Genomic DNA, 22,641 nt, shown 5'->3' with positions numbered 1-22,641 from the left:
CCTACAGAAGGTCAGTGGAGTATTGCAGAGAGAGGACTGCCTGTATGAGCAGGCAAAGGGATGAAGCAGCTTAAAAAGCATCCAAAGTGCTCACTAAGTGCTGTGTCTGCGAATGGCAATCTCCGAGCTGCTTTTTTTTTTACCACCTCACCTGTCTCACGTCCCTTTGGACGGTTTAGTATATCTAAGAGGTTTAATGCTTTCGTGGTTGGTAGAACTGTGGTGTGCCTTGGGATTTTTAGGTTATAAAAATGTGCCACCACAGAAAAATGGTTGGAAAATACTGCTTTACCTACACCTTTGTTCCTGGCACGCTAAAAAGATCTCTGTAGCTGCTATCTCACTTAAAAACGGACACAGTGCATTACTTGGATAGTTATGTTGCATTCTTTGCATAATCATCATGGGTAGGGATAATCATTACACATCTATTTCATAGAATTTTGGCATTATATTATGGCAGTCAGCACTGTAAGTTGGGTGGCAGTCTGGTAAGTTAAATACAGAGGTACTAGAGACTTATTTTGATTATAGTGCCTCTCAAAGACAACCTATTTAGCACTTATGTGATATGACTTTGATTCAATCTTCATACAGAAACATGAATTGAAAAAATTAAAATGAAATCATAAACTCCCCCTCCCCACCCTCTTTCCTCCAACTCCCCTGCACCTATGTCAGTATGTATAAATTAAGTAAATAACAACAACAACATTTATTTATATAGCATATATTCATACAAAAAAATGTAGCTCAAAGTGCTTTACATAATAAAGAATAGAATAATAAAAGACACAGCAAGAAAATAAAATAAGTCAACATTAATTAACATAGAATAAGAGTAAGGTCCAATGGCCAGGGTGGACAGAAAAAACTAAAAAAAACTCCAGACGGCTGGAGGAAAAAATAAAATCTGTAGAGATTCCAGACCAAGAGACCGCCCAGTCCCCTCTGGGCATTCTACCTAACATAAATGAAATAGTCCTCTTTGTATTTAGGGTTCTCATGGAAGGGCTTGATGATGATGGTCACGTAGACTTCTGGCTTTTAGTCCATCAATGTTGGAGCATCATGATGCTTTGAGTAGGTGGAGGTGGCGCAGGCCGCCACCACAAAGAAACCGGAAAAAGAAACAGAAGAGAGAGTTGGGGTCAGTACGGATTTTAGAGCCACTATGAATAGTTATTATGATGAATTGAACATACAGAGGACAGTATCAGGATTACGTTAAAGTGAAGTTATGAAAAGGCCATGTTAAAGTAATGTGTTTTCAGCAGTGTTTTAAAGTGCTCCACTGTATTAGCCTGGCGAATTCCTATTGGCAGGCTATTCCAGATTTTAGGTGCATAACAGCAGAAGGCCGCCTCATTACTTCTTTTAAGTTTAGCTTTTGGAATTGTAAGGAGGTACTCATTTGAGGATCTAAGAGTACGATTTGGAATATAAGGTGTCAGACATTCCGATATATAAGATGGAGCGAGATTATTTAAGGCTTTATAAACCATAAGCAGAATTTTAAAGTCAATTCTGAATGACACAGGTAACCAGTGTAGTGACATCAAAACTGGAGAAATGTGTTCGGATTTTCTTTTCCTAGTTAGGATTCTAGCAGCTGCATTTTGCACTCGTTGCAAATGATTTATGTCTTTTTTGGGTAGTCCTGAGAGGAGTGCGTTACAGTAATCTAGTCGACTGAAAACAAAAGCATGAATTAATTTCTCAGCATCTTTTAATGATATTAGAGGTCTGTTTCTTAAATGAAAAAGTGCTCTCCTAGTGATCTGATTAATATGCAATTTAAAATTCAGGTTACAGTCAACAGTTACCACTAAGATTTTTACTTCCGTCTGAACTTGTAATCCTAAATGAAGACTAATGCTATGTATTGACATGTGGCCACGTAATATAAAATGATAAAAATCGTTGATGATTGATGATACACCACAACAAAGAATATAGCAATATTCAACAGAATTATTCCCTCTTCATTGATTCTTTGCATTGTGATCTTTAGTTGGTAGGAAATGTGTGTCTTTTCTTGTGACATTTGGCCAAGGTGTGATATACTGTAGCTGTTTTCCAATATATAGTAGTATAAGATGCAGAGGACAGAAAGATATGGAAGAAGATGATCCATTGTGGTAACTCCTAAAGGGAGTAGCCAAAAGAAGAAGAAGAAGAAGTAGTAAAGCTTAAGTACAGTATCTCCATTTGGAATCAAGGCTTCTGCTTTGCATGCATAAGCATAGACATTAAAATTTAGACAAGAAAAAATTGGAAATGGAGTTATGGAAAATGTAAAAATGTGTTGAATTCCGTTTGTTCCCACAGGTTGGCCCGGATACTCAGCTTTGGCAGACACATTGCTTGTGTAACCATCTGACTTTTTTTGGGAGCTCTTTCTTTGTGCTGCCCAACCAAGTTGATCTATCCAAAACAGCAGAGTATTTTTCACGCATTGCTGACAATCCTGTAGTGGTGATACTTCTCTCAGTGTTCTTCAGTCTTTATGTAATTACTGTGGTGTGGGCTTGGTGGAAAGATAGGAAGGCAACTAGTAAGGTAAGAAAAAATTAACTGCACTGGTTATTTGTGTATTCTTGCCTTTTGTTCATTGCTATTTGAAAATTCTTAGTCTCAAAAAAATGTTATTAAAAGATATTTTAAAAGTGTGCCTCTTTTTGCTTAATGTGTAGCATTTTCAGCCTGTAAGTACTCAATACAGAAAAAGTTGATAACCTTCTCCAATTTTAAGCTGATTCACTCATTTCCAGTGTTGTAGAATGACTGATGTCTGCAGTAATCTTCGGCTGTTTACCATTTTACTTGCTAGTGGGCCATTACTTGCTGTTCCCAATTATAGTATCAGAGACACTCTGTGGGATCACATGTCTGGTGCCAAGGCCTACATATAACAGACTATGGGTACCTAATCAAGTGGTCCTAATGGTACCAACCTGCACTACAATCCTTACTATATTATTATTTAAAGAACAAGAAACTCAAGAAACCTACTAAGCTGCCCAAATCATACTGTGATTAGTGGCAATTAGCCCACCCTTTGTAGTGTCACTGTTATTTTCTGTAAGGTAAGAACAGGGGGCTATTTTTTTTAAACATTTTTTCTGCTCTTTCATGCAATCCAAGTGTTTATTAATCAAAAGAATGAATTAGTCTTCAACTGCCTAATCATCCATTATACATCTGTTCAACTTAATGTACACAAATACATTCACATTGCCCTTTGCAAAAAGAATGATATTCACACAGTTCCTTAATATCAGACACAAGGACTTGCCAATCCATCTCAGTGCCCTCTCATGCACACACTCCCTCATGTTTGGGCAGTTTAGAATCACCAAGTTACATAACATGTTAGTCTTTGGGAAAGTTGAACGAAATTGGAATACCAAAATGAAAACTTAGTATATAGACGCTGTAAGAACATATAAACTCCCCACAGACAACTAATTGTTGAGGGGTTAAAACCAAGAATCATTGAGCCAGGAACACTAGCCACTGTATCACTGCACCACCCACAAGATTAAATGTTTCACAAATCTCATAATATTCATAGCCACAAGGGATTATATTCCTTAAAAGTATGTAAAAGTCATGTTTGTTATATAATTCCATTTTTTTTTTTGCTGGTCAATCAGAGCAAGCTGACAATTCTGCATGATAATCAGCCTGGTGCTCAATATCGGTACTTGGTAACAATACAGACTGGACATCGACATGGAGCTGGAACATCTGCCAAGGTAAAACCTTTATTTGGAGAAGTCAACAAAATAAATTCTTGCTGTAACAGCTGTATGGGGATATTTTTAGCCTCTAATACTTCTGGAAATGTAGCTGGTTCTTCTTTAAAATAAACAGAAGTGGGTGAAGTTAGTAGATTATAAAATCTGTTGTACTTGCAGTATATACTGTAGGATACATATTATTTGGCATATTTGTATTCAGAAGGTGGATGACTAGGTCATCATGCATTTTAACTATTAAAGCATATGCCAGGATAATGCATTTAAAAGTAAAAGGCATTTTTAACAAATTGATAAAAAATATAATTGTAAATTATAAAAAAAAGTGTAACTATAGAGAAAAAACTGCATAAAAATAATCACTGCTGTATAACAGCAAACATATTAACAAATGTGTGTTCTAATATTTTTGCATAAACTATATATGAAGGATACTATGGATAGCCAATCAGACTAGAAAATAATCTCTGTATGAATTGAATTTTATAGTCTCACTTGTTTAAATTACACTTGCTACCCAACTCTTTATATTCTACACAGCCAACATGCAACTTACTAGTGATGTGAACTTTGAACCATTTTGTAAAAGAAATTAATTTTAAACATGTTTTCTCTTTATCTTAAACAGTTTTACTTGTTTAAGGTTCCAATGATAAAAGGCAACTGGTTCAAATACTTTAATAAACATCCACAGGCTTGAATCATAGGATAAACAGTTAGCATTTGCACCAATCAGCAGTCAAGTGCAAATGTTGGTTTAATTATTACGTCTAAAATGTTTGATCTAATATTTTAATAGAAATATTAGGCTCACTACTCTATTTTATTTATTTGTACTATGTTTATGTTTGATGGCATGTTCTTTGTTATGTGTTTTTAATGTTATGTCATGGTCTGTCTGTAACACCTGCTCACAAACTAAATTCCCCTCATGTTGACAATAAAATTGACTGTTTCGTTCTAGGAGCCATTTTCCATACTCATTTCTGTTTGGCTAGCTTTGTCACTGTTTTTTTTACTTAGAATTCATTTATTCACACTTGTAAAGAATGAATAAACTTTATATATGCAGTTTATTATCACTGTTGTGAAATAATACAGATTATGATAAAAATCAGGTTAAAATATAATATCACAGTTCAGTAACTTTTGAAAGTATTTACTACTAGCCGACACCCACCGTAGCATACAACAGTGTAAGAATAGGAACGGAAAACGGTGAGAAAGGAATTCAGAAATCAAGAAGAAAGAAATACTTCTTGAAAGACGAAGTTGTGAATAGGTGTTTTGCTGGAGACGACAGATAATGAGTCGAAAGATCTAACCCTAGAAAAAGTCACGTACAACTGACTGTGGCTGAAGACTGGTTGTTGTACTGTAGATTAACGCAAATCTTTGCAAACGTAATGCAAGGCGGGATGTTGGGGTCGTGTTTGAAATAAATGACAATGGTAGTACGGAGAATCTCGGAAAGAGCTTGAATTTCAGCTTCACCGCCATTAACTCCAGATGTTGCCATGTATTGATAGTACTCATGACTTGTTGTGATAACTCGACTTGCATTAGAAAGAACAACAGGAAGAACGTCTCCAAATCTGTCCCAATGTGATGCAACGAAATCTACTGCCCTATGTCGTAGCGAGAGTGCATTGCCTTCGTCAACTGTTTGTGTCAAGAAATAACCCACTGATAGGAACAGGCAGTTGCCGGATCCCAGAATAGAGATGACGTTGTACAAAAACCCATCGACAGAGAAGATACTGTCATTCATTTTATAACAATGGCTTAGGAAACAACCGTCGCAGTATAACGAAAATAGCAAGGAGCGAAGTGACACCAATTGGGTCATGAGAGAGGAGCGGGGAACGCGGTAGTCTGAAGGAGGAATAGGAATCGAGAAAAGCAGCGTGGGGGCGTATGGGAGGCCACAGGCAGCATGGGTAAGGGTTTGGAAGAGGAGGAATAGGAATATAATAAATGAAGTGCATGACACGGTCCCATGTATTGCTAGAATATGGCAGTATTTTCACTTTCTGCTTATAAAATCAGTAGTTTATATCAAAGAACTGTGTCACAGTTGGAAATTTCCAATTATTCTGACATGAATAGATGAAGGAGCTATCTGTTATCTTTATTTATTGAGGTCAAGCAAATTTTAAAAAGTGCTTGAGTATAATGGCCATCACAAAAAACACACACCTAAAGGTTGGGGTAGTCTGGGTGCATATTAAAGCAATAGGACATTGAATCACATGATAAGCACTCCCTTTCAATTTTTACCATAGCAGCAACAAACCGAATAACAACTATTTGGCTTTCTGTTCATGTAGTAAAGCCTTTGTCTCCCCTATAGATCCACATTTGCTTAGTTGGCACTGAGATGGAGACTGAGCCCCACTACTTGATGGACCCAGAGAAGCCAGTTTTTGAGAGAGGAAATGTTGATATGTTCCTACTGACAACACCCTTTTCTCTTGGTGAGCTACAGTGTTTGCGGATCTGGCATGATGACCACGGGAAGAATCCTAAATGGTGAGGTATTTGGTGAAGATCTGATGCTTAAACTGAGTGAGCAGAAGAAATGGCAGTAGTAGCAAATGACCTAAAACACTGAGTAGTGTAATTTTGTGCTGATTATGTGCTGTATAATAATCTGCAGGTATATAGGTAAAGTAGTTGTACTGGACCTGGAAACCCACCAGAGATGGCACTTTCTGTGCAACACATGGATAAGATCTGAGGCAGGCAAGGGCCAGGTGGAAAAATCATTCACCCCAGCACAGATGACGGAGGTTACTAGTTTTAGGTAAGAAGCCATGGAGCTTACGAAGTTACTATACCTATTTTTAACATAATGTATGTGATTTAAAAGGAAACTAATCATAAGGATATGTTAATGCTATTATCATGTCTCACAATGGCCATGCCCATTTGTACACGATTGTCCTTTCCTCTAATGTACAGTCTGCCGTTACCTCCAAATGCTGCCTGTTCTTGACTTCACCTCACTAATGGAGTTACCTCATTACCTTAGTTATCAGACAACCATGATGCTTGATAACTGTTATAAAAAATAGTTATTAAAATATATAAAGCAATCATCTATGAATACTGTAAATGAAAATGTATTAAACAGCAGGATTTTACTGCTCTAAAATACACCTTGGCCTTTGCATTGCAAGAGATCATGAAAAGTCATAACATTAAGGATAAGGAGGTGTATGTAAAAGATATGCAAAGCACCCACTTGTAATTCTATCCTTTTTTTCTGTGATACTGAACAGCAACATCTTTGTCAGCAAGACAACAAATGATCTCCGAGACGAGCACATCTGGATATCGATAGTGGATCCTCCTCACCGTAGCCCTTTCACTCGAGTACAGAGGGTCTCCTGTTGCATGTGTCTGCTTCTCTGCACTATGGCCATTAATATTATGTTCTGGAATCTGCCCAAGGACACACAGTCACCTGTAATTTTTCACATCTGTAAGGACTGTTTGTTGGAGTGTTTGGAAGTATATTGCAGTTTAGCTCAATGATTCTTTTTACCGTTGTGTTAAAGTTAAGATTGTGTTCATCTTACATGTAAAGAGCCTTGCAAAGGAACCACCTCTTAATTATGTCATATTTTTATTTTTTTAAGTTAAATATTGTTATTTATAAGTGATAAAGAGCCAATTAATTTAATACTGTCTTAAGAAGTTGCCCATTTGGAGGACTAGCTCCTGGGTATGCTGTAATATTTGAGCCTCAAAACACAAATCTTCTTCTTTCAGCTGCTCCCATTAGGGGTTGCCACAGCGGATCATCTTCTTCCATATCTTTCTGTCCTCTGCATCTTGTTCTGTTACACTCATCACCTGCATGTCCTTTCTCACCACATCCATAAACCTTTGTTTAGGCCTTCCACTTTTCCTCTTCCCTGACAGTTCTATCCTTAGCATCCTTCTCCCAATATACTCAGCATCTCTCCTCTGCACATGTCCAAACCAATGCAATCTCGCCTCTCTGACTTTGTATCCCAACCGTCCAACTTGAGCTGACCCTCTAATGTACTCATTTCTAATCCTATCCATCCTCGTCTCACCCAGTGCAAGTCTTAGCATCTTTTACTCTGCAACCTCCTGCTTTCTGGTCAGTGCCACCGTCTCCAACCCATATAACATAGCTGGTCTCACTACCGTCCTGTAGACCTTCCATTTCACTCTTGCTGATACCCGTCTGTCACAAATTACTCCTGACACTCTTCTCCACCCATTCCACTCTGCCTGCACTCTTTTTTTCACCTCTCTTCCACAATCCCCATTACTCTGTACTGTTCATCCCAAGTATTTAAACTCATCCACCTTCACCAACTCCCTGCATCCTCACCATTCCACTGATCTCCCTCTCATTTACACACATTTACACACATTTGTATTACTAACCTTCATTCCTCTCCTCTCTAGAGCATATCTCCACCTCTCCAGGGTCTACTCAGCATGCTCCCTTCTATCGCTACAGATCACAATGTCTTCAGCAAACGTCATAGTCCACGGGGACTCCTGTCTAATCTCGTCTGTCACCCTGTCCATCACCATTGCAAATCAGAAAGGGCTCAGAGCTGATCCCTGATGTAATTCCACCTCAACGTTGAATGCATCCGTCGCTCCTACCGCAGACCTCACCATTGTCACACTTCCCTCATATGTATCCTGTACAACTCTTACATACTTTTCTGCCACTCCCGACTTCCTCATACAATACCACAGCTCCTCTCGAGGCACCCTGTCATATGCTTTCTCCTGGTCCACAAAGACGCTATGCAACTCCTTCTGGCCTTCTCTAAACTTCTCCATCAACATCTTCAGAGCAAACATTGCATATGTGGTGCTCTTTCTTGGCATGAAACCATACTGCTGCTCAAAAATTATCACCTCGCTTCTTAACCTAGCTTCCACTACTCTTTCCCATAACTTCTTGCTGTGGCTCATCAATTTTATCCCCCTGTAGTTACTGCAGTCCTGCACATCCCCCTTATTCTTAAATATCGGCACCAGTACACTTCTTCTCCACTCCTCAGGCATCCTCTCACTTTCCAAGATTCCATTAAACAATCTGGTTAAAAACTCCACTGCCATCTCTCCTAAACACCTCCATGCTTCCATAGGTATGCCATCTGGACCAACGGCCTTTCCATTTTCATCCTCTTCATAGCTGTCCTTACTTCCTCCTTGCTAATCCGTTGCACTTCCTGATTCACTATCTCCACATCATCCAACCTCTTCTCTCTCTCGTTCTCTTCATTCATCAGCCTCTCAAAGTACTCTTTCCATCTGCTCAACATACTCTCCTCGCTTGTGAGTACGTTTCCATCTTTATCCTTTATCACCCTAACCTGCTGCACATCTTTCCCAGCTCAGTCCAATCGGTACAGGTCCTTTTCTCCCTCCTTAGTGTCCAACCTCTTATACAACTTATCATATGCCTTTTCTTTAGCCTTTGCCACCTCTCTCTTCACCTTGCGCCTTATCTCCTTGTACTCTTGTCTACTTTCTGCATCTCTCTGACTATCCCACTTCTTCTTTGCCATCCTCTTCCTCTGTATACTCTCCTGTATTTCCTCATTCCACCACCAGGTTTCCTTTTCCTCCTTCCTCAATCCAGATGTCACGCCAAGCACCCTTCTTGCTGTCACCCTTACTACATCTGCTGTAGTTTCCCAGCTGTCTGGTAACTCTTCACTGCCACCCAGTGCCTGTCTCACCTCCTCCCTAAACTCAACCTTGCAGTCTTCCTTTTTCAACTTCCACCATTTGATCCTTGGCTCTGCCCTCACTCTCTTCCTCTTCTTGATCTCCAACGTCATCCTACAAACCACCATCCTATGCTGCTTAACTACACTTTCCCCTGCCACCACTTTGCAGTCTTCAATCTCCTTCAGACCAACTCTTCTACATAGGATATAATCTACCTGTGTGCATCTTCCTCCACTCTTGTACGTAACCCTATGTTCCACTCTCTTCTTAAAATATGTATTCACCACAGCCATGTCCATCATTTTGGCAAAATCCACTATCCTCTGACCTTCTTCATTCCTCTCTTTGACACCATACCTACCCATCACCTCCTCATCTCCTCTGTTCCCTTCACTAACATGCCCTTTGAAACCCGCTTCAATCACCACTTTCTGTCCATTGGGAACACTGTTCATCACTTCATCCAACTCACTCCAAAAATCTTCTTTCTCACCCATTGCACACCCAACTTGTGGGGCATATGCACTAACAACATTCATCATCACACCTCCAATTTCATATAATCATTACTCTGTCTGACAATCTTTTCACCTCCAAAACACTCTTGACATACTGTTCCTTCAGAATAACTCCTACCCCATTTTTCCTCCCATCCACACCATGATAGAACAATTTGAATCCACCTCCAATCCCCCTGGCCTTACTCCCCTTCCATTTAGTCTCTTGCACGCACAATATATCAACCTTCCTTCTCTCCATCATATCTGCTAACTCTCTCCACTTACCAGTCATAGTGCTAACATTTAAAGTTCCTACCCTCAGTTACACTCTCTTTACTTTCCTCCTCTCCTACTGCCTCCGGACACGTCTCCCCCCTCTTCTTCTCCTTCTTCTTTGGCCAACAGTAGCCCAATTTCTGCCAGCACCCTGTTGGCTAACAGTACTGGTGGCAGAAAACTATGAGCTTTTCAAATATCTTAATGACAAAATGACATTGAGGGTGGCACTGGGGCACAGTGATTAGTGCTGCTCTCCTAGTGGACCCAGTGTCCTATGTTCAAATCCTCTGCCCAGTCTTTGACTGTATAGCGTTTGCACGTTCTCCTATATCTGTGTGAGTTTAACTCCAAGTGCTCCAGTTTATCTCTCACATTTCCAGAGACATACAGATTGGGTAAAGTTGTGGCACTAATTTGTCCCAGGTTTGGAGTTTTTATGTGTGTACACTGTGATTGAATTTGCACCAGGTCTTTTGTTGAATTAGATTAAACAAATAAATGTACTTTATTTATGAAGTTCTTTTGTAGCTAGGTAAAGCCGATCAATAAGAGGCTAAAGGTCCAAGTTGTGTCCTGATCTAGTAGTCCCTGGTAACTGAATATAGTAATGGATCCCACCTAAAATCCCAAAATTCTATTTGTGAAAGAGTACAGAAATGCATGTGTCAATAGTGCCTTTGTCTCTTAGAAGGTTTTGCTCTGTAATGTAGAAAGAATTATTGTCATATGCAGAATGCAAAAGAGAATATAACAAAGATGGTAAAGGTGACAAAACTGGAACATGAGTTAGATGTATTAACTAAAATATGGTGCAAACCAACATGAAACGTTTAACCCATTTGAGATCCTCCCTAAATTGAAACAGGATGGTGGCAGCATTACAGAATGGAACAAGGACAGCAAAGTTATGAAGCATTGAAAAGATTATTAACTAGAGTAGATAATCGGGAAAACAGTGCCCATCTTTAAACGACATAGTCAAAGCCCACTATTTGGCAAGTGTTAAGAACAGCTGCCATTAGCAATCAACTGACAAACTGACAGAGTTTTATTACAAGGACAAACCTGTGTTTATCACCCTATCTGGTGTGCGCTGTGGCATTACTAGAAGCCACATAACAGAGACATGGCTGGTTCAAACTGAAATTCTGTTTTTTTTGTAAAGTGTACTTCTTCAGCCTATTTCTGTGTTATAGTTGATGGTTAAACTTAGTAATAGGGTGTTAGCCATTATAGATGCCATGAGAAGTGAAGCAAAATGACCCCTTTTATTGGCTAACTGGACAGATTACAATATGCAAGCTTTCAAGGCAGCTTAGGGACCTTCTTCAGGCGAGTTGTGCCAACAAAATGGGTCATTTTGCTTTACTTCTCATTATATTTAAACTTATATGTTTAAGCTTAAATATGTACTTCAGTTGAAATATGACAAATTTTGACATAACAAGAGAGGCTGATACTTTTGCAATGCATTATAGATATACATATGTAGGTATTTAAATATAGTATATGCATTACATAAGTGTGAGAAAAAATCAAAAAGATTGCAAATGCTTGAAGTAAATTTGAAATCCTAAAATGACATGTAAAAATAGTTATAGTCCTTTTCTTTTTTTTTGTTATAATCAATGATCCAGTGTTATAAACTTAACAATTGCATGTTTAAAAATGTACACATCAAGTTTTTTTTTTTTGTTTTTTTTTTTTACTTACCTGGCTATTTTATATCAGACATGGAGTAACAAAAGCTTACATTTCATCAACTCATCCATTCTCTGAATTTCCTTTATGCCTTGTGGATTCACAACAAGCCAGACAGAACCAAGGCAGATGAGATTCCAGGCCACAGTAAGACACACTCACACTCTCACACCCACTTATACTTCTGATTTCGAGATCAGTCCACCTTGCATGCACTCCTCTGAAGCTGGAATACCCAACTAAAGCCCACATGGTCATGGGATGAATGTGTGAACTGTGATTCAACCCTGGTCTCTGAAAATGTGTGGCAGCACTGCCTAGCACTGTGACCACTAAAATATTACAATTGAAGGCAACATTAATCACAAAAAATGAATGAAATTACTTTTAGTGATGTTTGTTTTTGGGTGGGTTTTTGAAGAATACTTTTAACAAATGTAAATGTTACTGTCAGTTTTTTTATCTACTGTTTTTTCACTTTGTCATATTTTGCTTCATTAAATAAGAATTAAAAACTCAAATAATCTTGTTTGCTTTTCTAAGCCCTCCTTCAAATGAATCACATTGCCCTTTTTGACCACACTTTTTAGCCTGGGAATGTTCTGTTACATTCTGAGTCTGTCCTTTATAAAATCTCTAACAGTAGCTGCTTTCCTCCCCAGCTAACAGTGTGGTGTTAACCTGGCAGGAGCTGATGATTGGAATTGAAAGTGCCTTCCTCATGTTCCCTATAAACATCCTCATTATCACCATCTTCAGGAGTATCCAGCCAAGAAATCCTTGGAGCAGGCAGGAAGAAAGTAAAAAGAAAATGGTACAAAACTCAACCTACAATGATCCAACCCAGAAGACGCTTCTTCAGGTCAGAGAAGGCAATTCAATATGATTTAGTTTAACGGCAAATGTCTCACTGTGTCTTCAGTTGTGTATTCAGTTGATTTTTTTTTTCATTTTATATCCTTTGGCTATAATCTCTTAGGATACAGCTGACCTTGTGGTGACACTTTGTAAAAGCAGAAAGAATGATATAGCAGAGCTGCAGAAAGAACTGAAAACTGAGCAGGACTTCTTAATTGCACTGGATGTAATTGATGGATTTGTTTTACAACTACAGGGTAATTATTAGTTATATTAAAAATGTACAATTCATGTCAGGAATAAAGAAATTGTGAGACTTTATTGTGTAAGTCCAGTGAAGGTTAGTTCTTCAAATTCAATGTCTAAATAGCATTGAAAATCTTACCTTGAAAAAAACATATAGTTATTCGAGAAGTGGCAGTAACGTTTGTTTTTTAATCTATTTATATGTTATTTTGTGTATTCTCTTTAGTTCATCCCTCCCTTGTGTTTACACATATAATAAAAGTTCATTTTTGCTTGTTTGGCTCTCCTTCACTTTATTCTGAATATGCGGACACTAAAAGGGTGCTCCTGTCCAGTTGTTCTGGTCCCAACAATTGATGCAGTTTCAAAGTGTTGCCAGACTTGAATTTGAAGGGGCAGGTTGTTCTGTTTTTTGAGTATTTCTATGGGGCAATTCACAAATGCCTTCTGTCATCTCACTGTCCAGAGTTATGGCAGAAAATGTAAGTGATGTAACTACATGTTTGTTTGTTTTTCTAGGCCATTTAAACGTGAGCTAGTTACCCATTCTTGTGTTACAGTATATGGGGTCATTGCTAACATTGTCAGTGTAACATTTAATACACAGTATCTGTTTTACAACAGATATAGGCTGACCATATGAATATACAATGATCAAAGACCTCAATCATTTACAATAAAAATCTTGAGCAAAGAGACATACTAAACACGCATTAATTTATCCATCCTGTATCCTAGTAAGGGTTGCAGAACAATTAATACATTGAAATAAAAACTCACACAGTCACAGGTGCAGGAAACATACAAACCTGCTAATTATTTTCCCAGTATGATCTATAAAAATGACGTCTTTCGATTAATTTCTAAACTACAATTTTTGAATACTGCATAAACCATAGCTTGAAAAACTGACGTGAACCTCTCCTTGATGTCTTTGATGCTCTGCCTGAATAATCTGTTGATTACACCTAGCTCTTTAGAAAGGTTTTCAGTGTTGTCTGCAATGCTTTAACTCCCCAACAGTAGAAACAAATAGTAGCCCATGTTTGGATTTTTTTACCGCACTAAGAGAAACAGTATTTAATAGCTTCTTTTTTGATTTCTAGGGAACATGGACAATCCAAACAGCAGTGATCTCCACTGGATCTACTGTAGCCACTATTTGTACAACAGAATGCAGCACATTTCCACATGCCTGGAGGAGATGGGACCAATGTCATTTTGCTCTGAAGAGAATTACAGATATTCACACCAAAGATTAACGCAGATGGCACAGCAAGTGGCAAAACTAGTGTCAAGTTACTGCCCGCAGATGTAAGACAACATTTATCAATTCACTTAACATGTTATGTCACACATGTTCTGTTCACAATTTTGATTTTTTTCCAGATTGGAGAATATTATAAACACATTTGTGGTATCAGCTTTAATGTCATGCTGATCATTTTAATACAGCAAATGCTATTCAAAATGGCCTCTACGTGTCCCTTTGTTGTCTGTTACTTTGTATGTGAATCTTTCTACCAGTTTTTGAATTAAATTTTGGAGTCCATGCTGGTCACCCTCTCTGGGACTGCTACAGGACTGGTGAAGGTTTGTCCTCATGACATTTCTAATTGTGAGCAGCATGCTAAGTGTTTGAATGGTTACACTTCGGTGCTGTCAGCCTGATTTATTTCAGCTTAGATAACTGTCATTCATAATTTACTCATCATTTTCTGCCTTAACTAAAGAGTACAGTGCCAGATTTAAGGTATACTGGTCCTCTATAAGAATGATCCTTGGTATTTTTCTTCTTACTTGAAAACATGAGTGGTCATTGTACATTTAATAAGAATTGTACACTTTTTTCTTTGTTTAGACCATCTGCTGTAGTGAAGCCTCCCAAACGCCCATGCTGTACCTGCCGATTGCCTTGGTGGTTTGTTTTTGTTGGATGGGCTCTGCTACTAACAATCAGTGTTGTCTCTACATTTTTTACTTTGTTATATGGCTTTGTTTATGGAAAAGATTTGTCTATCAAGTGGGTCTTATCCATGGGGTTGTCTTTGTTTCAGAGCATCTTCATACTTCAGCCATTAAAGGTACAGTTGAACATCAGTTTCAATTTTTCTTCATTTCCAGTATCTCAGTAATGTAGCTCCTAAGACAACCTTTGAGATAATGAAATGTTTTATGAGACACAATTAATATTTAAGATCTGTACTCTAATGAAATATTTTTATATAATGTCAAGGCAATATTGAGTGTACTGCTTCTTTACAACTCCAACTTGATTCCTTAATCCTTCATCATGTGTGTGCTCTCGACATGTAGATACGAGTCTTCTAAAGGTGCAGGTACTCCCAGTTTTCTTCCACATTCCAAAGATGGCATTACGTTAATCAGAGATTTGTTTTTGTGGGTGAAAAGCTGTTTTTGTACACTCAATCCTGTAGCAGACAAGATAAGCCCAAAAAAAAGAGAGACGGATAGATCCTGTTTCACTCATTTAGTTATTTTCCTAACCCGCCTACTGTATTCTACTACAGCGTAAACTGGTATCGATTTTTGTGCCAAAGAGCAAAAGGCAGAAGCTGAAACTGAATGAGACATCAGACCAAATAACATCACTGGGCACACTCATTCATACACATACATTCATCAGACTTCATGGTGTATCACAAAGAATGTTCTTTATAAGTAAATAGTGAAGCACCTAGAACACATAAAGTGTGCTGATTCTAGAGACATCAGCTAATTCCAAAGAATTACAATGGACAGGGAATTCAGATGCAAAGTAGTGGAGGAGTTATTTTGGAAAAATTATCACTTTCTCCATAATTTACTGTTGTCGTATAATTCCTACTGACTACTGACTGGGTTTTATGAGTTGTGCTCATTGCAGACAGCAACCATGTTGATTTAATATAAATTTAAGTACTCCACGCTGACCTTCACTTTAGTGCATAATAATACATTCGCTCACACTGAGCTTGCTCTTCATGAAAACATACATTAAGACATGATGTAATCTAGCACATGGAACACATGTAGTACAGTATCTGATGGATATGGAGATACCAAACAGACTCGGTAGAACTCACGTGTAAAGGAACAGCCAAACATATGTGGAAAGCCCTCCAAATTACTGAGTTCAGGTGTTTCAGCCTTAGCCATTGTTATCAGGTGCATAAATTCAAGTACATAGCCATGCAGTCTCCAATGGCAAACATTGGCAGCAGATTGGGTCAAACTGAAGAGCTCAGTGACTTCAAATGTGACACTGTCATACAATGTCACCTTAGCTACAGTTCAGTACATGAAATTTCTGCTCTGCTGTAACTGCTATTATTGTAAAGTGGAAGCGTCTAGGAGCAACAACAGCTCATTTTCAATGTGGTAGGCCGCATAAACTCACAGAGTAGAGCCACAGAGTTTTGAAGCACATAAAAATCACCCACCCTCTGTTCCATCACTCACATCCTCTGGAAGAAACGTCAGTTCAAAAACTGTGTGATGGGTGCTTCATGAAATGCGTTTCATGGCCGAGCAGCTGCACACAAGACTAAGATCACTATACACAATGCAAAGCATCAACTACAGTGATGAAAAGCATGCCACCGTTAGAATACAGAGCAGTGAAAACATGTTATATGGAGTGATGAATCACACTTCACTGTCTGAAAGCTTCACCATCCAGATTGCATAGTGCCTACTGTGAAGTTTTGGGAGGAGGAATAATGGTCTGTGGAGATTTTTCAGGGTTTGGGCTAGACCGCTTGGTTCCAGTGTATGGTACCTTTAATGCTACAGCATACAAAGACATTTTAGGCAATTGTGCATTCCTAACTTTGTGGTAACAGTTTGTGAAAGGCCCTTTTCTGTTCAAACCTGACTGTACCTCTGTGCACAAAGCCATGTCCATAAAGACCTGGTGTGAAGGAACTCAAGTGGCCTGCACAGAGCCCTGACCTCAACTTTCGTGGACATCTTTGGGACATCTTTCTAGGCAGCTTAGGCATCTTCTTCAAGCAGCTTTCATTTAGTTTACAAGTTGCCTGAAGTAGGGGCCTAATCTGCCTTGAAAGCTTGCATATAGTAATCTGTTTAGTCAGCCAATAAAAGGTGTCATTTTGCCTGACTTCTCATTGCATCCATTACGGCTAACACAGTACAGCATCCTACTACAATTAAATTACCACAAATTCCCACAGACACACTCTAGGATCTTGCAGAATGCCTTCCAAGACAAGCTCACATAGGTGTGACAGTCAGGTATCCACAAACATTTATTTTTGCCTCACAGACAACATTTGAGTTTGACTCAATGGCACGCAGTTGAGACCACGACTGACATATGTAATATCTGATTGATTTGGAGGTGCCACACATACAGTACTTACTTACCTACCTTGTAAAACTGTCATTCATGTAAAGGAATAGATTCTTGTGTAGTATGAGATGAGAAGTCCTACACAAAATAAAAAGTTAAAATGACCACCTTGGAAAAGATCCAACATATGGTAGAAAGAACAAATCCCTATCACTTCAGCCTTAGCTAATCCCTAGACTGAAATCTTCAAATCATTAAAGGAGGCTGAAAATCTTACCTATTATCTTTTTCTACTTTTTTGATGTTCTCAAATATTATGATTACCATTTTGCCAAAAAGGCCTCTATGTTTTTCACATTTTGTTTCCAAAGGAAGCACATGGAAATGCATATATAATAACTACGTTTAGCCTGTTAGTTAACAGATAGAAAAATGATCATAATTGATCAAATTGATCAAATATATGCCGTATACAGAGTCATTCATACGGTGCTACTTTCATATTATTCACTGCACTTGTTAAAAAAAAGAAATTCAATAAAGCAGAAGCTGATAAGAAACAGTAAAATAAATTTAAGAGTCCAGTAATGTATAGTGGAGTCCAACTCCGAGAGTGAATGACTAACTCTAAAAAACAAGAGAGAAGCAGAGTGTTCACTTTAGTGTTCACTTAAATGGTATAACTGAGGGAGCAGACTAAGGGAGATTTTAAGGTTTCACTTAAATCAGCACCATAAACACTTGGGGAGCAAGAAGCCTGGCCTCAGAAATTCTTAGCTGTTTCACAGATTTACCTTCTTGGTAAAAGGCACACACTCAGCTGCAAAGGGGTCTTAGTGGTAAGAGTTGCAACTCCTATATATGCTACATGGCCTGTGATGCTTTGCTGAAACAAAAAGTACACTGAAATTTGGGATTTCACTGCTTCATTTATCATTGTATGCTCTGATAGTTTACTTTAAAAATGATTTCTTCAGGGGTGGGGGTTGATTAATTTCGAACCTTTTTCTTTTTATAAAACTCGAGTTATGTGTATGGAGTGTTATTTGATTTTAAAAAAATTAAATGAAATTAAAAAAAAATAAATAAAAAAATTATTTCTTATAATCAGTCAGACCATAGCTTAACCTTCACCACTCTGCTAGATCTACACAAATAACTCAACAGTTTATACAACAACCTGATCAGAAGAAAGGTGAATACATCTAAAATACAATAAGGCATAATCATTAATTCATAAATATAGGGCTAAATAGGCATCATTTTGTAGCTAATGCACCTTCTTAAAATTCTCCACTGTTGCTCTATTAACATTCCCGGTGCAAGCACCCAGTCAACCCCTCACACACCTAATCTTCATTGTTCCTATTTTCCCTACTGGATGTCTCTTATTTATATTCAACAAGAATACTTACAGAACAAGAAGTGCAGTCAGTGCCCAAAATTACATACAGTAACTCGTATGAAGCCACTACTGGCATTTTAACATGAATTTTTTTTTTTTTACCTGTCAACAAGGTTGTATTCCTGGCAATCTTCTTTGCACTGATTGTTAAAAAGGTGGAGGAAGAGGAAGAAGTGGAGACTCTTCTCTTAGGTGAGGCCTGAAATGCAAATGTAGCATTAAGGAATTTTGCTTTGGTGCCTACAGTACAGCTAGCTGTACTCACGTCTCTTTCTTTTATATCAAACTGTAATTTGCTTTAAGCTTTCAAGGATAAGAAATGCTTGAATTTAATTCCCAATTTAAGAACAGAGGCATTCAAAACAATACCCTCAAATGTTATATTGCTTTAAATAGGGAATACATTGTGTTTAACCATTTTTTTACAAAGTGTGTAAAAGGTCTCATTATTTAATGTCATGCCATCAAAGCTCTCAATGGGAGCTCTTACTTGTGCTGTTGCATGAAGTGGCACGTATTGTTTTGTCCTAGAAGAGTATCCGTTTTATCTTTACCTGTTTTGCACTGGAAGTCCTCACATAAAAAAGAGACATGCAACATTAAACAATGCTAATATAAGATAAAGTACCAGGCAACACCCTGCACCTTAGTCACACTCCGCTATCTATTGCTCAGACCCCTAAACAAATGTCTCTCTATTATAATAAAAAGTCCTGGAACAAGATGAGACTTTTTAGCCAGGGACGAGACGTGATTTTTACTTTCATATCTTGCGAGACGAGACTTTGTGCCAAGAGATTTAACCACAGCTGGGGCCAGAAATAAAAGACAAAGAGTAGATGGCAAAGCTGAACATCGTAAAGAATTCAAAAATGTTGGTGCGATACACATGCAGATCAGGTTAGAGATAATGAAAGTACTAAAATTCGAAAGTCTCAAAAAAATGATAGTAAAGATCGTATTAGCGCAAACAAATGGAAATTATTACTCTATGAAATAACAGAAGAGCAAAAAGAGATTGAATATATTGTTCGGATTTAAACTTTAAGTCAGAGACTTGTACATCATCTGATTTGTGTTGCCATCAGGGAAAAGTAGACTTTCTTCCCAATAAAGAGGCGTATCCATGAGAATTAAGATTTGTTGCTTCGTGAAAGTGAAATATTCATACGCTAGTGGCAGAGACGTGAAGTGGCTGGCGCGTAACACAGGCCGGGAGGGTTGGCGATTGAGGCAAGCATGGGGCAAAGCCCCTTAGTATCCCAAAAAAAAAGTTGTGTCCCTGCAACCCTCCTGGCATGTTATCAACTTGATCAGAGATTAGATAAGGGAGCACGCAGGCTAGAAGTCTAACAAAATCACTTCTTTTCCAGGTTAATTAATTACATGTATGTAGAGTTTTTCTAATTCATCAACATATTTTACATAGGCATTGAGGACCACTTCAGCAACCACCAATGTTTAGCAAAATGATAACTGAAGGTTAAAAAGATCTAGAACAGATGCCACCTTAACACAGGGCACTAACATGCGATTTATATCTGAATTGTATCCATGTATAAATTAACCAGATTAAGTTATTTAGCGTTAAAATACATCTCCAGTGTCCACTCTGCTTCCAATATCACCTTCTGTGCACAACATGAAATTTGCTTTTGCTTTCTTGTTTCGTGTAACCCTAAATGCATTTGGACTTACAGGTTCTGGTCATAAAATTAGAATATCATGACAAAGTTGATTTATTTCAGTAATTCCATTCAAAAAGTGAAACTTGTATATTAGATTCATTCATTACACACAGACTGATTTATTTCAAATGTTTATTTCTTTTAATTTTGATGATTATAACTGACAACTAATGAAAGTCCCAAATTCAGTATCTCGGAAAATTAGAATATCAATTAAGACCAATGCAAAGAAAAGATTTTTAGAAATGTTGGCCAACTGAAAGGCATGAACATGTACAGCACTCAATATATAGTTGGGGCGCTTTTGGCCTGGATTACTGCAGCAATGCGGCGTGGCATGGAGTCGATCAGAGGAGGATATTTATTATATTGTTTCATGGGACAACACTGAAGATATGACAATGTGATACAATGTAAAGTAGTCAGTGTACAGCTTGTATAACAGTGTAAATTTGAGGTCCCCTCAAAATAACTCAACACACAGCCATTAATGTCTAAACCACTGGCAACAAAAGTGAGTACACCCCTAAATGAAAAATGTCCCTTCCCCAGATAATTCCATTACAAAGGTGTCCCAGCAGGAAATTTCACAGTAAGTGATTCTGAAATATTTCAGATATATTAAAATACATGCAAAATCAGTCTGAAATATCTTAACATTTATCTGAGCTATCATGAAATGTACAGGAAGTTATTTTGAAACATCTGAAAATATATTTGAGATATCCTGAAATGCATCTGAGATTTCTCAAAATGTGCTGCAAATATCTTAAAATGTAAAGGAACATGTTTTGAGGTATCTTGAAACCAGTTTCTCATATCTGAAAAGGTGAACTGGATTTTAAGATGTCTGAAGGAATACCCCCAAATGTTAACTCATTTTGCCATCATATGCCTCTCTTGGCATTGTTCCTATGGGCCGTTTACTTTTAATTAGATCACTGGGGTCCTTTTTCATTAATGGTCTATTTTTGACCACCATAACAGTAATGTCTCTTGTCTGGTGAACCCTGAGACAAAGCCGCACCAGACGTGTGGTTCCTGGTACACTGACGGTGCTGTGTCAGGTGCCACTACTATGCCGTATTCAAAGCTGTTTTGAGTCTGTTCTGTTTCTCCTCCAAACACAATCTGTGCCTGCCTTCCCAGCTGCTTTACCTGGCACTGCCTGCTTGTTCAAACAAGGGAGATGCTGTCACAGATTGAGAAGTCAGCAGTGTGCCCAGATCAGTGTGCTGGGTAATTAAAGGCTACTTGACAGTGTATTCAGGAGGATTCTAACATGCCAGGCTTATTTGTAAGACTACATAAGTATGCTTTCAACATCTTGGAAGTCCACAATGATCCAACTGACTCTTGCTATTGGTATTGCAGGTGCTACTGGGACTCCATTATGCCCACCACATATCTGAAAGAAAGCTATGAAAACATATAGATCTGAAAAGCGGATCATGGATGGAGAAAGCACTTCAGCCATGTTCAGAAGCAACAATGGACCTCAGCAGCTGACCCTATTATTGTTATTTTTACAGCATGTTAGTCACATTTTGACATTCATATATATATATATATATATATATAACATTCTAAACATAACCAATTTTATTTTGTTTCTATTTTTCTTTCATTAAATGGTTTCAATTAAATATGTATTCATGTTATAGAGCAGTGAGCAAAACTAATATCAGATCAGCGGCTTTGTAAGGAAATTATAAAATCATATTTTCTCTGAATATTTACTGTATGTTTACCCTTTCTGTTCTGTTATTCTAATTCTAATGTTTCCTGTACAGTTTTTATTTGAAGCAATAGTACTTCAAATTCATTTTGCCAACTGATCATAAAATAAAATCTGAAGAGTCAGAAATTCCTGGCCGGCCTTTCCTTTACTAAATCCTTGGGATTGTTTTGCATTTTCTCGCACAACAGGTGATGTCCTCCCGATAACAGAGGTATTCATGTGTCATCTTGACCATCAGATTCCATTATTCTGGAACTGAAAACACAAATGTGTGTGATCAATTATCCAAAATACACACATCATTTAGAGAAAAAAAAATGTGGATGTATTTTGTCTATTGGGGAGTTCACATGTTTATCCAAGCAGCACTGAGTACAAGGCAGGAAAGCTGTGAATCATGGGGTG

General features: G+C 37.9%; 1 protein-coding gene across 1 annotated transcript in view; it reads left to right on the top strand.

Moving 5' to 3' along the window:
- pkd1l3 (polycystic kidney disease 1-like 3) overlaps positions 1 to 22,078 on the top strand; it is a 37,466-nt gene extending 15,388 nt beyond the window's left edge. Inside the window, exons 10-20 of the mRNA XM_039762460.1 lie at positions 2,332 to 2,562; positions 3,660 to 3,761; positions 6,118 to 6,296; positions 6,424 to 6,570; positions 7,049 to 7,251; positions 12,646 to 12,845; positions 12,963 to 13,098; positions 14,194 to 14,401; positions 14,949 to 15,171; positions 18,921 to 18,999; positions 21,870 to 22,078. Coding sequence (XP_039618394.1) covers positions 2,332 to 2,562; positions 3,660 to 3,761; positions 6,118 to 6,296; positions 6,424 to 6,570; positions 7,049 to 7,251; positions 12,646 to 12,845; positions 12,963 to 13,098; positions 14,194 to 14,401; positions 14,949 to 15,171; positions 18,921 to 18,999; positions 21,870 to 21,907 — 1,746 coding nt within the window. The 3' untranslated portion in view covers positions 21,908 to 22,078. The remainder of the gene's footprint in view (positions 1 to 2,331; positions 2,563 to 3,659; positions 3,762 to 6,117; positions 6,297 to 6,423; positions 6,571 to 7,048; positions 7,252 to 12,645; positions 12,846 to 12,962; positions 13,099 to 14,193; positions 14,402 to 14,948; positions 15,172 to 18,920; positions 19,000 to 21,869) is intronic.
- Positions 22,079 to 22,641: the final 563 nt, after the last annotated feature.

The sequence above is a fragment of the Polypterus senegalus genome, chromosome 9 (assembly GCF_016835505.1).
Source record: "Polypterus senegalus isolate Bchr_013 chromosome 9, ASM1683550v1, whole genome shotgun sequence".
Taxonomy (NCBI): domain Eukaryota; kingdom Metazoa; phylum Chordata; class Cladistia; order Polypteriformes; family Polypteridae; genus Polypterus; species Polypterus senegalus.
Note: the sequence above shows the minus strand (reverse complement) of the source record. Positions and strands in the feature narration are given on the sequence as shown.